Below are 17,170 nucleotides of genomic sequence, written 5' to 3'. Positions count from 1 at the left end.
TTATTATTATTTAAACAATATACAAGTTGTAATAACAACACACTTGTGAAAACACAGAGATCATATTAAAGGAAAATAAACATCTGGACCCTCAGGTCTCAAACAAATGATATTATAACAATCATATCTCTTTCTCAGACCTCAATCTTCAGAGGGGGAAAAGGTGGTGAAAATCATATAGGAGAGATTAATAAAAGGAAACATTGTCTATTTGTCAGTGGCATTACTTCTTTTTTTTTTTTACAATTTTTTTATTGATGAATAGTTGCAGATCACAAATGACAACCAAAATCTTTAGCTCCAATACAACTTAGCCAACAGTATAGACAGTTTGGTAAAATAACATCAATTTCTTTTTCCTTAATACAGAAAATAAACGCTCTTCAATATAATGTGCTAATCATTACAGAAATAGAACATAGTTATTCAAAACATCCAATTACCTCAGATACTTTTTGATCCCCTAGTCTACCCTTATCCCCCCCCCCCCCCCCCCCCCATCATCGGTACATGCCGTAGCCTCATTAAATTCCCTTCCATTGTTCATACTCTTCCCATATTTTTTGGAATTGTTGTATTTGCCCTTTATGGATAGCTGTCAACTTTGACATTTGATAGACATGGTGCAGTCTACCTTTTATTATCTGCATTTTGGGGACTTCCTTCTGTCTCCAGGCTTGAGCTAGCGCTATTTTAGCTGCTCCCAGGAGATGGATAACCAGCTTATGGCAATGTATAGGGCTCTTCCCTGGGCGTGTATTCAGTAAGCAGTATTGGGCTTGAGCCGGGTATGTTATCTTTATCATATCATATATCATGTCTAAAATCTCGGTCCAAAACACAATGGCATTACTTCTGATATTTTCTCGCTATTTCTTATAATTATTCTCAATTCAAGCTTTTCCTATCTACGAAACCCTGTAATTGTTCAGGATCATAAAAAAATATACTTGTTATTCAAATATTTGACAATACATTTACAGGGGTAGGCGAGTAGAAATGAAGCTCCCATTTCTCTCACTTTATCCCTCTGTAACAAAAATTTTCTACGTCTTTCCTGAGTTACTCTAGTAACGTCAGGATAAATCCATATTCTTTGACCATAAAATGGTTTCTGGAGATTTTTAAAGTATAATCTCATCAGTGAACTTAAGTCTTGCTCAAATATTAAGGAAATAATGATTTTGTGCATTTTTAACATTTTTTTTTTTTAAATGGCCTAAAAAGATAAATGCACAAAGCACAAAAACCTTGTTCAAAATGGCATTTTTGAAAAACAAAAAGTTTTCTTTTTTTTATTTTGAAAATGGATATAGTTCCTATCTGGATTTGGTACATTTATTGCAAAATGTGCAAAGTCCACCTTAGACGCAGTATTGAAAATGCCCCTCGTGGTATCTTACCAGGCTGCAGTCTCAGCAGCACTATATCTCATGCTATCTCACAATCCAAATAAATAAATAAATAATTGTATGTTCTGCACTTGTCTATGTACCAAATGCTGCAATCTGTGTACCACAGTACATGAAGAGTGGAACGGTCTGTCCGATCTGCCCAGCAAGGAATTTCTCTACCCGCTGCTCCATGTAGGTTTCCCTATCATACAATCCACTGTCTGGTATTGAGACAGACATGGGGAAGCCACTGCTTGCTCTGGGATTGGTGGCATGGAATGGTGCTACAAATTGGGTTTCTGCCAGGTACTTGTGACCTGGATTGGCCACTGTTGGAAGCAGGTTCTTGGACTAGATGGACCATCGGTCTGACCCAGCTGTTCTTATGCAATCATTGCCACCGTTCCCTCTAAGCTCAGTGGTGTCCTCCAGTAGGCGGTGATGCTTCAATGTTGTGTTTTCAATCACTAGGGACAGGCAGGTTCCCTGGATTCCTGCAATGCTTCACAGTCCTTCACTATTGGAAATTTGACAGTGAAACAGCACCACCCACTGGCAAAACTGTAGGCGGAGGACTCCTGCTCAACTTAGAGAGAACAATTCTCCTTGAAGGGTATCCCATAGCTTTATCATCATCCCCTTGCATTATCTGTGTTTATGCCATGCTTTTTAAATTTCTGGTTTTGTCTCCATTATATCCTTTGGGAGTCCGTTTCATGCATCCGTTCCCCTTCCAAAGAAAAGCTGTTTCCTGAGGTTGTTCTATGCAGCTTCATCTCCTGTCCCCTGGTTCTACAGCTTTCTTTCCTTGCGGTATTGCAATGTCTGTGCCTTGTCGCCCCTATCTGTCCGTTCAGTCCCAGTCTCATCATTAGATGTTCTGAGACTCTTCTCTCAGCGCAAAATTACAGTTTATGTTTTGGGACAGCTTCACTCCACATCTGTGGACGTTTCTGTCCCTGGAAAGTGCCTGACACTAGTGAAAAACATCTGTTTCTATTTGAAGAGCAGAATCTGGTGCACAGGGCCAGGCTGTGACTGTAGGTAACTCTCAGATCCTGTCTGTGCCCTCAGGTCGCTGGTCTGTAATAGACATTTATCATTTTAATAATTGCCCTTTTCGGACTGTGCTCAGATGCCTCTCTGAAAGGCTAATGGTGGTGGGAGAGAGTAAGGAGGTGTTACAAGAAACTCCCCGAGGTTTGTTACATCCCTTCTCTCCGGGTGTTCTCTCTGTTTCAGATCTTGTGTCATCTGTAGAAAGGCAAATGTTTCCTTGTAAGCCTTCTGCAATTTCACTCTCAAAGATATGGGACAGTCAGCTCAGGACTGATCCCTCGGGGCGATTTCCATTTCCTGCTACCTTCCTGTCTAACTTGCACCCAGTATTGAAACAACTTCATTGCTTGCCTGGAAAGTCTAGGGTACAAAACAAAATATTTTCCATTATTGATCAGTCTCTGCTTCCTCAGGTGCAATGGGATTTTCAATCTGTTATTCAGGTATTTTTTCTTCTGGTAAGGGCTCAAGGTCTGATTTTGCAATGTGGCTAGCTTTGGATTTAGTAAAAATCGCGCATTATGCTGCGACAAGGGCTTTGGCGTTCTTGTTAACGGGGCCTTTGACGTGGAACGCTTTACCTGGCCGTTTGTGCTTATGTTCAAATGTTTTGCAATTTAAGAAATTGAAGACGCAGCTCTTTGTTCAGGCATTTGCTGATGTTTCATGGTTATTCACAGATAAATGATGGAAGATGACTGTAGCAGGGTATCTGTATTTGTATTTTGTTTGTAATTTTTTATGATTAGGTGTTAAGCGGCTTATAAGTTTTTTTTTTAAATAAATAACAATAGGAAAAAATACAGGATCTGGTGGCAGCGTGGCACATGCTGACAGGATAAAAATACAGGATCTGGTGGCACATGCTGATAGGACAAAAATACAGGATCTGGTGGCAGCGTGGCACATGCTGACAAGATAAAAATACAGGATCTGGTGGCAGCGTGGCACATGCTGATGGGATAAAAATACAGGATCTGGTGGCACATGCTGATGGGACAAAAATACAGGATCTGGTGGCAGCGTGGCACATGCTGATGGGATAAAAATACAGGATCTGGTGGCACATGCTGATGGGATAAAAATACAGGATCTGGTGGCAGCGTGGCACATGCTGATAGGATAATGATACGGGGTCTGATGGCAGCATGGCACAGCTGGAATGTGATATACTAACAGAGTAGGTTTGTGTTTTTGTCATTCATTTTCCTTCATTTTCGGTAAATTGTAGGAGTTTAATGTCCCCTTGTTTTCTCTATCTTCCTCTTTTCTCAGCGAGAGGCTCGGGCGGCAGTGGCAGAGATGCCCCTCTCTCACAAGGCGTTGTACCCCCAGACTGTTGCCATGGAGACGAGCAGCACCGGATTCCTCCCATACCAAGAGCAGGACCTGGAACAGACACTGCAGGTTGCTCAGGAAGAGGTGAGCTGGGGCACAGACTCTGCTAACTGTCTGTATCTCTCTGTTCTGTGCAGCGAGGAAATGTGGTGATGGTGTAAAAGGATCAAATAGGATAATACAGACACAGCAGCAGCAGGGTACCAAGAGTGGGGGCAGTAGGTGTCGTTTGCCATTGAACATATGCACAACTTTTGACTCTTCCAGTCACCTATCCCTTCTGACTTGAACTTCATGTTACGGTTCAGGGGACTGGCAGAGCCAACAGCGCACACCTAGAAGGTGGGGGGGTGATCTGCTCTGGGTGGCAACTAAGCCAGGTTACGCCACTGCATAGAAGCAAGAGTGAATATCAGGAAATGTAGAGGAGACGGCAACACGGTGGGAAGACTTCAGTGGTAGGTGGGTTGGGTGTATTGGCAAATTAAACCATTTGTACACCCTGCTTGCCAAGTTGTTTCTAGCTAATGATATCCCACAACTGTTATGAGCCATACAACAGTTTTCATGTCGTACTTCTCCTTCCTATACCCCGTACCTACCCTCTGTATCTTTTGACAGATCGGCTCATTATCTTGAAGTCAGCCATCTTGAACTCAGGACCCTTATCTTGGTACTGCCCAGCAGGACTGTTAGGCTAGGAGATGCTTGGGTGGGAGGTTCGTCTCCCATGTCCAGTGTTGTGTGTGTGTGTGTGTGTGTGTGTGTGTGTGTATGTGTGTATGTGGGGGGAGGGGGGAGTCATTCCAAAGCTCCCACCAGCCATGGGGGAGGGTGTATTGTAACTTTAATGATGTGAGTGGACGCACAGGAGCTCACCTTTGCCTTGGAGGTTCTGGTGCTTCCCACCTACTGCCTTCCCTCTCTGTCTCAGTGGTCCAGCAGATCAGTTCAGATTTAGATATAATAGTGAGGACGCACTGCTGTGATCACAAGACCCTAAGCTTTCCCTTACCTCATCATTTAGTGCTATATACTCTTAACTCTCCCATCTTATTTTTTAGGCTTCTTGCATTTGTATGCAGACACTTCAAATTATATTTTTTCTTTGCATCTACAAGCTGCTTAGAAGTTGACAGGGATAATGTGCATCCTTTACCCTGCTCTCTCCTTAAACACTCATGGCTTTCTTTCACCATTGTTGAAACTTCTGTATTGGGATTCCCCAATTGTCCTTTTTCAATAGTATCCTTCAATAATACTCCACACCAAACCATGAACTCTTGAGCAACTGTCATCTTTCCTCCCCCCCCCCCCCCCCATTTTAGTTTAAAAGCTGCTCTATCTCCTTTTAAAAAGTTAGTGCCAGCAGCCTGCTTCCATACCGGTTAAGGTAGAGTCCATCCTTTCAGAATAGGCTCCCCCTTTCCCAGATTGTGGCCCAGTTCCTAACAAATCTAAATCCCTTATCTCAGCACCACAGATTGAGACTTTGGAGCTCTGCCTCCTCTTGGGTCCTGCCTGTTGAACGGGGAGCATTTCTGAAAATGCTACCCTGGAGGATCTGGACTTCAGCTTTCTACCTAAAAGCCTAAATTTGGCTTCTAGAACCTCCCTCCCACATTTTCCTATGTACCAAGACAGCCAGCTCCTCCCTGGCACTATCTAAAATCCTATCTAGGTGACGCGTGAGATCCGCCACCTTCGCACCAGGCAGGCAAGTGACCATGTGATCCTCACCTCCATCAGCCATGAAGCTATCTACATGCCTAATGATCAAATCTACAACTACAACAGCTGTCCTAACCCTTCCTGCCTGAGCAGAAGTTCTTGGAAACACATCCTCGGTGCGAGAGAATATTACATCCCCTGGTGTGCATGTCCTGGCTACAGGGTTACTTCCTACTTTACCAGAGTGATGCTGTCCTTTAGGAGACCTCCCTCCTCCAAGGCAGCACAGGGCTGCCAGACTGAGGGTGGGACTTCTCTACAACATTTTCACCTTTTCACCACTGCTTTTGGCTCCTAACCACTACTCAATTCCCCTATCCTTGTTCCTTCTCTCCCAGTACTTCCCTCACCCTTAATTGTCTTGTCTGTCTGTATTTTTAGATTGTAAGCTCTATCAAACAGGGACTGTCTCTCTGTGTCAGGTGTTCAGCGCTGCGTGCATCTGGTAGCGCTATACAAATGTTAATAATAATAACATTCCTGTAGGTCTCCTTTATCTATTTCTCTGTCTCCCTCAGCTCCTCCAAGTCTGCTACTCTTGCCTCAAGAGTGAACTTTTTCTCTGAGGGCTAGGAGCTCTTTGCATCGGGCACACACATATTACTATTACACATATTACTAGGAGATATTCAGTCTTTTGCACTGAGTGTCACATATATGATGTGACACTCAGTGCAAAAGACTGAATAGCACCCTTCTCACTGCTGGACTGCTATCTGCATCTTGGTATTATTGAGCCATTTAATAATGTAAAACTTGTTAAGGTACCAGGGATATTCGACTAATATAAAAGAACCTTTAGATTACAAGGTACATTATCCTGCTTATAATCGAAAGAGAAAAACGCCTATATTCCGACCTAAATCGGGAGATGGACGTCTTTCTCACGCGGGTGCCCAAATTGGTATAATCAAAAGCCAATTTTGGGCGTTTCCAACTGCACTCTGTTGCGGGAACGAATAAAGTTGATGGGGGCATGTCGGAGGCGTGGTGAAGGCGGGACTGAGGCGTGGTTATCAGCTGAGCAGAGATGTGCGTGCTCGGCGGATAATGGAAAAAAGAAAGGCGTTTTTAGAGAGAATGTAGGTCACTTTTTTTGGACCCGTTTTTTTCACGAACAGGTCCCAAAAAAGTGCCCTAAACGAGCTGTGATTGGCTGACAGAAACTTGGAGGGACTTAATGGAAAGGGAAGACTATCTAAGCACCTGAATAATGTGGTGCACTGGCTAAAGCACTGAGCTTGTAATCTCCCTTTTACTATCAGTTTAATTTGGACCCCTGACTGCACTTGCTTGCTTGTTTTTTTTTTTCTTCCGATTTTTCCTCTCTGCATGGGTCCTGCACAGCACCAACTAAATCAAAATTGCTCTGGGGACCTGCATACTGCTGTCATGGAGCTAGGTATGATATTTGAGGCTGGCATAGAGGCATCTCAGGGGGACCAGTGCACTACGAATGCTGGCCCCTCCCACGACCAAATGCCTTGGATTTGGTCGTTTTTGAGCTGGGCCGCTTCGGTTTCGATTATCGCTAAAAAACAAAAACGCCCAGCTCAAAAAACGCCCTAATCCAATGTATTTTCAAAAAAAAAGATGGACATCCATTTTTTTGAAAATACAGTTCGGCCCGCCCCTTCACAGAGCCGTTCTCAGAGATGGACGTTCTTACACATAGGCGTTCGCGTTTGATTATGCCCCTCTACGTGATTTATTTAGTGTTTGCTTCTCAAAAGTAATGAAATATAATTAAAACTCTGTAATAAAGACTCCTCTCTTATTATCCTAATTAGAATAACTGACTATAAATCAAGACTATAAATGAATAGATGAGTTGTGAAGGGTGGGTGGGAAGGAACACTGAATTAGGCCCTGCTGTGCCTTCTAGAGTCTGTCTGTCTTAATGCTGTTGGCTGTGGTAGAAAGTTTAAAACTATGGGGAAAAGGGTTTTACCCTATGGAAACTAAGCTATGCTGCAAACTAACGTTAAAACTGTAAACTGGGGTTTCCTGTGACTCTCAGCTCTGCTCTACACTGATTATATGGTAAACTATAGAATAGTCCCTTAACTGCTAGCCTATGGAACCGTAATAGAAACAAACAAAATCTTATTCCTTAAATTGCCTTACCCCAAGTTTAAATGCAATTTCCTAGCAAATAACTTACTGATGACGCTCTGTCCTCTTCTGGAAGTCCTCAGAGCACCCCTTCTGTACAATGTCCTGTGTCTTTTCCAGGATACTTTTTAGCATGTATCATGTAGCTAAGATGGGTCATTACCTCTTACTAAGCGGTAGATGCAGTAAATACCACAACCCCCCCCCCCCCACACACACACACACAACATACAATAATCAATGAGTATGCAAATTGCTGCCATGTTAAAATTGTGTCAGTAGGGGGCAGCTCATTGATAAATGTCACCTTCCCAACATGAGCAGCCTCCTCCCACCTTTCCATGGTGTCTAGTAGCCCCCCCCCCCCCCCCACTCCAGATCCGGTACCTCTTGATGGGGCAAGAGCGAGTGGACTTGGCTTTTGCCCCATCAAGAGGTACCGGATCTGGAGGGTCGTCAATTTCAAAATGGTGGGACTCAGCCCCGCCCAGTGCACAGAGTCCCTACCATTTTGAACATGACAACACCTGCAGCAAGAGCGAGTGGGCTTTGCTCTTGCCCCGTCAAGAGGTACCGGATCTGGGTGAGTGGGAGCACTAGACACCAGGGACTTCTTTTTCTTAAATTCTGGGTTGGCAGGGGGTGGGGTGCCACTGGACACCAGGGAAACTTTTCTGGGATCTTGCCAGGTATTTGTGACCTGGATTGGCCACTGTTGGAAACAGGATGCTGGGCTTGATGGACCTTCAGTCTGTCCGAGTATGGAAGTACTTGTGTACTTGGGATTCTGAATGGAATCTTGCTACTCTTTGGGGTTCTATATGGAATGTTGCTGTATAATAACTCTTCCTCTCTACAATTCCCTAATGTGTCTGTTACACACGAACCTTATTCTACCACAACATTACTGTATTTGTTCATACCGGAATTGGCGAACGCCTTTACGGTACTCTGTAAGCCACAATGTAACAAATAAATAAAAATAAATAAAATTTATTCTTTAGAATTCTAGAATCTTGCTACTCTTTGGGGTTCTACATGGAACGTTGCTACTGTTTGGGTTTCTCCCAGGTACTTGTGACCTGGGTTGGCCACTGTTGGAAACAGGATGCTGGGCTTGATGGACCTTCAATTTGTCCCAGTATAGCAATACTTATGTACTTATATGTACGTATGTAACTTAGGTACGGTTTATAGAATACACGTAGGTATGTTTTCCTTCCGTGCCGAATTTTTCAGCCCCAAATATAGAATCAGCTCCGTAAGTTATGTTATCCATGTTACAAAGTGTGCTTTGGTGTGTTGACTTAGCATAAATGGTTGCACCATATATAGGCCAGTTCAGGTTTACGCTAGTATTTCTATAATGGCTTCTTGGCGCACAGATGCCATTGTAGAATTGGCAGTCAGCGAGCGTCATCGCCCCCCCCCCCCCAATGGACGGTGTCATATCATAGAATTTACCCAGTTAGATTTCTCCTTGGATGTTGGACTTGGCTTAGTTGATTATGACTTATGAAATACGTGGTTTGAGAACAGTTCAGAGACCCAGGTGTGGGGTTGTGATGGGGAAACTTGGGTGCAAGGAGGGCTTGAGGAATCAGGTAGAAGGACAGAGAGATCCAGCTGCTGAAATTGGATGGCATAGAGAGTCTGCAGTTTGGGTAATGTCTTTTTTTCCTTCCTCAGATTGCAGCCAAGGAGCGGGAGGCTTTGCAGTGGAAAGACAAGTACGAGGAGTGTCGCAGGGAAGTGGTAGAGATGAGGTGAGGACGAAGTGGCCTTTTTTCCCAGAATGCTAATATTCCTGGCTGTACAGATGGTGTCAATTACAAGACTTAGGACATTTCAGACACCATCCTGTATGTGAGAAGGGGACAGGCTTATGTCCTAATGCTGCTTATTAGCTATATCATTAGTATTATGCTAACATTGTATTACATCTCTGATATTTGAATTCCATTGCTGTGAATTGTGTATATTTTTGATACTGTTTCACGGTAGTTCTATTATTAAGTTTCAATTTATTGTTTTCAAGTTTACTTCATTTATTGTATTTATGTTTATTCTTCGTTATTTTACTATTGTTATGCTGTTAACAAAATTGTAAGTTTGATGCTAAACTGTACCTACTGTACACCGCCTTGGGTGAATCTCTTCATAAAGGCGGTTAATAAATCCCAACAAATAAATAAATAGTATCTCAGGCCAGTCCCTCTAGGTCAGCTCTCTGGCTCAGGAAGTCAGCAGTGTCTTCCCTTATACATAGAGGAGACAGGACTCTGGCACCACCGCATTGCCTGCCCTGCTCTCTCTTCCCCTCACGTCGGCCACTCTCCTTTTCGTGAAACTAAGAATTGGCGTGAAGGGAAGACAGAGCAGGGCAAGCAATGCAGCGGCACCGCCACAGACCAGCGCTGTACGAAGTCTTCAGCTGGCGGGGTTGGTGACACCCACCAGCCAACCAGGGGCCTAGAGCAAATTTGGGGGGCCCAGGCCCCCGTGACCCCACCTAGCTACACCACTGGTGGAGCCAGTGCAGGAATCCAGACAAGTGGCACTAGAGAAGGGGAGGGGGTGATCTTATGGCATTATGTACAGGGACTTTGTCTCAGTGTTACCGCTCAGGACGGTCTGCTGCTGAGACCAGGTTTCACTGCTTCACACTTGGAGGACTTAAATTTCATTTTTGTTTCCTTTTATAGGAAAATTGTTGCAGAATATGAGAAGACGATAGCCCAGATGATCGGTGAGTGACGCTGTTCCCGAGTACAGAATATTTATTTATTTCTCTAGTAACTCGAGGTGCATTACATTCGGGTACATTAGGTATTTCCTATCCCCAGAGGGCTTGCAATCGAACTTTGTGCCTGTTCTTAGTTGGAAGTCCTTTCTAAAATGCTGCTTTAAATGTTTAGGATAAAATGCACCTTGGTTCCCTAGCCCCTAAGCTCAATATCCCTCAGATATTCGGGGAAAAATGGTTTATTTACATTGCATTTGGATTTTACGTTTACATAGCTGCCTTTCCAAATCCGCAAGTGCAGAGAGTTTACATTCTAAGTTCTCTCTGAGGCAGTAGTGGGTAAAGTGAACTGAAAAGGTCACAGAATGTGTCAGTGGGAGATGTGGGGATTTGAACCCAGGCTCCCCTGGTTCTCAGCCTGCAGGTTTAAGCTCTAGGCTCCTTCCCCAGTTGTGGCTGTCCTGGGCTGTAAGCGGTGTCATGTGCATGGACGGTAAATGAATTTGTATTGACTGAAGAAAGTAGAATTGGAACCCACACACTGGGGCTGAACTGTGGTTCTGCTCCATTAGCTTAGTGTTAAGCCTGTGTTTACACAGTGATTTTTAAATAGTGGAGGGATAGTTTTAAATAGCTCTAACACAGCAGCTCATATCCTTCCCTTGCTGTAGGTCTTCTGGAGCCTGAACAAATAGAAGGAACTAGAAGCCAGAAATGACAGTCTGAGAATAGGGGAGAGGGGGAGGGTAACGGATATCTGTTCTGAAGGAAGGAGCTAGGCTGGGGTGCAACTGTTGTGCTGGAGCAGTTCGTCTGAAGCCAGCTGTGGACTGAGGAACCCCTAGAAAGCCTCTGTTCCACTAGAAGTGGAGGTCCCTCTAGTGCAGTTGAGCCAGCGATAGCCAGCATGTGCCTGTTTCTGTGTTACTAGGGAAAAGGAAAGGGAAATGGGACTTGATATACCACCTTTCTGAGGTTTTTCTACTACATTCAAAGCGGTTTATTGTTTGCATTTGTATCCCACATTTTCCCGGGCTCAGTGTGGCTTTACATATATTCAGGTACTTATTTTGTACCAGGAGCAATGGAGGGTTAAGTGACTTGCCCAGAGTCACAAGGAGCTGCAGTGGGAATGGAACTCAGTTCCCCAGGATCAAAGTCCACTGCACTAACCACTAGGCCACTCCTCCACTCATTCCACCAATAAGAGCCAACCTCATCAGTGATGTCACAATGGCTTGATTGCCCAATACTTGGCTCACTTCTGATATTGTGATGTCATATGGGAAAGGGGGAAAGGGAAATGGGACTTGATATACCACCTTTCTGAGGTTTTTGCAACTACATTCAAAGCAGTTTACATATATTCAGGTACTTATTTTGTACCAGGGGCAATGGAGGGTTAAGTGACTTGCCCAGAGTTACAAGGAGCTGCAGTGGGAATCGAACCCAGTTCCCCAGAATCAGAGTCCACTGCACTAACCACTAGGCTACTCCTCCACTCAGTGGTATATTACAGTGGTATAGGGGTAATACGCTCTCATTATTTAACCTCATTCTATACAAATGCTATGACATGTTCTGTACTCAGTCCTGAGAGTGAAAGGCAGGTTTCATGAGCTTTGAGCGTCCACAGGTGGACAGAGAGGAAACCCTGCTCCTTTCACGTGGCTCGACCCCCCCCCCCCCCCCCCCCCCTGCTGCTGCTGCTGTGACTGCATCTGCTTTGCCTTCTCTGGCTTCTGAGCACTGCTGCGGTTTGCTGATCTGTAGCAACTTTGATTTTAAAAAACCCATCTGCTATTTTGGCACTGGCATGGAGCCGTCTGTGAATGCAGTTCCATCTCTGATCCTGTCACTCTTGCTGACCCTGTACTGGTGCTGTTGATGTTCATAACTCTCTCTGATTCCCGCTTCCTATAGCAGTGCTGTCTCGGACCCTGACTTCCTGTACTTGCGCTCTTTCTGACCCCCCCCCCCCCCCCCCCCCCCCCCCGCTTGCTTGAGCAGCAGTTTCATTTCTTTGTTTTCTTCTTGTTTTAAACTCTTTTTTTTTGTCTTTTCTAACAAATTCTCATTCAATTTTTCCCCTGATCAAGCACTGCTAAACTTACCTAAGATAAAGGTGCTGAGAGTACGGCTTTTCACTGGGTCAGTGCTGGCAATATCCAGACAGGATCATGGGAGTCCCTCTTTCTCCTGGCACAGTGCTTGAAATATCAGGATCAGATCCTGGAAATCATTCTCTTCTCAGACAGTGCTGGGAATATCAGGTATAATATCCTGAGATATCGTCTGGGGATAGCGCTGGGAATATCAGCATCTGACCTCCTTGTCTTTCTCTGCTGGGACAGTTCTGGAAATATCAGCACTTGATCTTCACAGTTATCAGGGAATATCAGGACCTGATCCTTGGAATTTCTCTCTGGGACAGCACTTGGAATACCAGAATCTGTTTCTGGGAATCTTTCTCTTCCAAGACATTGCTGGAAATGCCAGGATCTGATGTCCCGAGTCTCTCTCTCCAGGTTAAGTGCCTGGAAAATCCAGGCCTGATCCCTGTTCCCAGGGAGTGCTGGGAAAATGTATACCTGTTCAAGAGAGTCTTTCTGGCCTGGAACAATGCTGGGAATATGAGAACCACTTTCTGGAAGTTACTGTCCTTGGACAATGCTGGGCATATCAGGGTCTGTTCATAATCTTTTCAGTAGCAGCTCAAGATGAATTATATTCAGGTGCTGTAGGTATTTCCTAAGCATCTTCACCAGATCAATCCAGAACCTATGGGTTCTGCCCATTGACCAGTAGATGGAGACAGAGAGAAAAAAAAGAAATCCTATGTGCTTTATCCAATAAGGGTACCATGCAGCCTTAGATGCTCAGTATTTCTTTGTTTCCAGTGGGCAGTGATGGATGGACCATGCAGTCTAGAGGCCCTCCCTAATGTAAAGGACTAAAATACAAGCTGACACACGCCACCACCTTTCCCTACATGAGCACATAGCTGTGGAATGCATTACCTACAGCCTTGAAATCCATTGATGAAATAACTAACTTTCGCAAATCGATGAAGACACACCTCTTCAACAAGGCCTACAAAGAGAATCCATAACTTTACAAAACTACTTCACCAACCCACCCAGTTATTAAAGGCCACCTTCTACACTATCCTGCTTAACACCTTCTTTCTCTTTTCCCTTACTTTATCTCTGCACATTACTAATTGTAAGTGTACAGATACTAAGTGTATCTGACATCCTGGAATGAACATGTCATAACGAAACTATGTAAGCCACATTGAGCCTGCAAATAGGTGGGAAAATGTGGGATACAAATGCAATAAATAAATATTACCAGTTATTAAACCACTTTAGTATACTTTAATATTACTCTTTTCACTCTTTTATCAACACACTCTTCAGGTTCAACATTTAGTTTTTTCTAACAGTTTAACTTGTCAAAGTGTTTAATGGGATGTATTACTACAATACAAGTGAAATTGAACAGATGGCCCATTGCTTTGTCATTTGAAATACTGAGCATCTAAAGCTGTATTGTGTCCTTATTTGAAAAAGCACACTGGACTTCTTTTTTGACTGTCTCCATCCACTAGTCGATGGGCACAACCCACAGATTCCGGATTGGTCTGCTGGAACTAAAGGAAAGGAAATTGGCAGCTAAGACTTAATTTCTCCTTTCCTGTCCCCACCAAGTTTACAGTCTAAGTAGCTGAAACAATGGAAGGTTAAGTGACTTGTCCAAGGTCACAAAGAGCACCAGTGAGATTTAGATCCTGGCCTCCTTGGTTCTCAGCCTTCTGCTATAACTTCTCCACTGTAATTTGGAGAGTTCTCTTCTGGGCTGCTTCTGGAGTATGAAGCACTGATCCTGGAAGTTCTGGGGATGTCAAAACATATTTCTGGGAGTCTTACCCTTCAGCTAGGACTTGGAATATCAGTGGGGAGTCTTTGTCTCTGCCAGGATAGTGTTGGGAATACCGGGACCTGTTCCTGGCAGTTTCTTCCTCCTAGGAGTGTGTTGGGTTATGGGGCTTTTCCTGGGAGTCTGTCTTCTGGGCCACTCCTGGGTATCTAAGATCTTATTCCTAGAAGTCCATATCTCCAAAACAGCGGAGGGAATCAGGGCTCAAGGCTTCTTTGGGAGTCTTTATGGGAACAGTGTTAGAAACATCAGGATCAGTTGATGAATTTCTCTATCAGAGGACAATGCTGGAAATATTAGAATCAGTTCCTGGAAATTTCTCTTTCTCAGGACAATGTTGTAAATTTCAGAACATAAGTATTACCATAATGGGACAGACTAAAAGACCATAAAGCCCTGTATCTGTTTCCAGCAGTGGCCAATCCAAGACCAAGTACCTGGCAAGACCCCAAAAGAGTAAAACAGATTTTATGCTGCTTATCCTAGAAATAAGCAGTGGATTTTCCCAAGTCCATCTTAATGGCTTATGGACTTTTCTTCTAGGAAATTATCCAAATCTTTTTTACGCTAACTGATTTTACCACATTCTCTGACAACAAACTCCAGAGTTTAATTACACGATGAGTGAAGAAATATTTTCTCCAATTTATTTTAAATTTACTACATTGTAGCTTCATCGCATGCCCCCTAATCCTAGTATTTTTGGAAAGAGTAAACAAGCGATTCACATCTACTTGTTCCACTCCGCTCATTATTTTATAGACCTCGATCATATCTCCCCTCAGCCGCCTTTCTCTAAGCTGAAGAGCCCTAGCCGCTTTAGCCTTTCCTCATAGGGAAGTCGTCCCATCCCCTTTATCATTTCCGTCACCCTCCTCTGTACATTTTCTAATTCCATTATATCTTTTTTGAGATTCAGTGACCAGAATTGCATACAGTATTCGAGGTGCGGTTGCACCATGGAGCAATACAAAGGCATTATAACATTATCAGTTTTGTTCTCTATTCCTTTCCTAATATTTGCTAACATTGAACAGAGGGTTTCATTGTATCATCAACGATGACACCTAGATTCTTTTCCTGGTCGGTGACTCCTAATGTGGAACCTTGCATCACATAGCTATAGTTTGGGTTCCTCTTTCCCACAAGCATCATTTTGCACTTGCTCACAATAAACCTCATCTATCATTTGGATGCCCAATCTCCCAGTGTCATAAGGTCCTCTTGTAATTTTTCACAATCCTCCTGTGATTTAATAACTTTGGAGCTATTTTCAAATTTTCCTACTCCAATTTGACGTGGAGGGGCATTTTCGAAAGGGACGTCCATGTTTTGATTTGGATGTCCTCGCAAAACGTCCTGATCTAGGGGCGGGGAAACCCGTATTTTCGAAACAAGATGGACGTCCATCTTTCGTTTTGAAAATACCGTCAGGGACATCCAAATCCTTAAATTTGGTTGTCCCTAGACTTGGTCATTTCTGATTTTTGGCGATAATCGAAACCAAGGACGTCCATCTCAGAAACGACCAAATGCAAGCCATTTGGTTATGGGAGGAGCCAGCATTTGTAGTGCACTGGTCCCCCTGACATGCCAGGACACCAACCGGGCACCCTAGGGGGCACTGCAGTGGACTTCATTAAATGCTCCCAGGAACATAGCTCCCTTACCTTGTGAGCTGAGCCCCCCAACCCCCCCAGCCCCCCCCCAAAAAAAAACCCACTACCCACAACTGTACACCACTACCATAGCCCTTACGGGTGAAGAGGGCACCTAGATGTGGGTACAGTGGGTTTGTGGTGGGTTTTGGAGGGCTCGCTGTTTCCTCCACAAATGTAACAGGTGGGGGGGGACCTGAGTATGACATCTGAGGTTGGCATGGAGACTGGCAATCAATATTTTGAAAGATATTTTTTGAGGGTGGGAGGGGGTTAGTGACCACTGGGGGAGGAATGAGAGGTCATCCCCGATTCTCTCCAGTGGTCATCTGGTCATTTCGGGCACCTTTTTGTGCCTTGGTCGTAAGAAACGCACGACCAGGTAACGTCGTCCAAGTGTTCGTCAGGGACATCCTTGTTTCTTTTGATTATGGGTCAAAGAGTCCAAGTGTTAGGCACGCCTAAGTCCCGCCTTCGGTACACCTCCAACACGCTCCCTTGAATTTTGGCCGTCCCTGCAACAGAAAGCAGTTGGGGACGTCCAAAATCGGCTTTCAATTATACCGATTTGGACGACCCTGGAAGAAGGACATCCATCTTCTGATTTATGTAGAAAGATGGGCATCCTCTTTTGAAAATGAGCCCAATAGTAGACCACCAAATCTCAAAAAATTAGGAATTGGAGGAAAGGTACTTAGCTAGTTCAAGGGTTTCTTGACCACCAGGACATATCAAATAAAGTCAAACTCTGAAATCCCCACCAAGGAAAGAGGAATGCAGAGATCCACAGGGCTCACCACTCTCACCTATACTCTTCAACTTAATGATGATTCCACTAGCCAGGTTCCTTCATCTATGCTGACGACATTGCAATCTTTATCCCTTTCAAAAATGACCCATCAGACATTACTCCCAAAATCACGAGCAACATGAAAACTATGGAATCCTGGGCATCAGCCTTGAAGCTAAAACTGAATAGGGAAAAAAACACACTGCCTGATAATCTCATCTCCACACAATACTAAATTATTCACAACCATCAATGCCTTGAGCTCATCCCTCCCCATCTCAGACAAACTGAAAATTCTAGGAATCACCATAGACCAAGACCTATCCATCAACAACCAGGCTGCCGATACAACAAAGAAAATGTTCCACAGAATGTGGAAACTTAAACGTATAAAACA

General features: G+C 44.0%; 1 protein-coding gene across 6 annotated transcripts in view; it reads left to right on the top strand.

The window, feature by feature from the left end:
• Nucleotides 1-17,170, top strand: part of TACC2 (transforming acidic coiled-coil containing protein 2) — a 209,638-nt gene that overhangs the window by 183,133 nt on the left and 9,335 nt on the right. For all 6 annotated transcript variants that reach the window (XM_030202587.1, XM_030202588.1, XM_030202590.1 and 3 more), the window contains 3 exons: nucleotides 3,729-3,875; nucleotides 9,327-9,403; nucleotides 10,343-10,386. In XM_030202587.1, the coding sequence (XP_030058447.1) occupies nucleotides 3,729-3,875; nucleotides 9,327-9,403; nucleotides 10,343-10,386 (268 nt within the window). The remainder of the gene's footprint in view (nucleotides 1-3,728; nucleotides 3,876-9,326; nucleotides 9,404-10,342; nucleotides 10,387-17,170) is intronic.

This window comes from Microcaecilia unicolor, chromosome 5, assembly GCF_901765095.1.
Source record: "Microcaecilia unicolor chromosome 5, aMicUni1.1, whole genome shotgun sequence".
NCBI classification, from domain to species: Eukaryota; Metazoa; Chordata; class Amphibia; order Gymnophiona; family Siphonopidae; genus Microcaecilia; species Microcaecilia unicolor.
The sequence above is the reverse complement of the archived record's forward strand: the minus strand, read 5'-3'. Positions and strand labels throughout refer to the sequence as shown.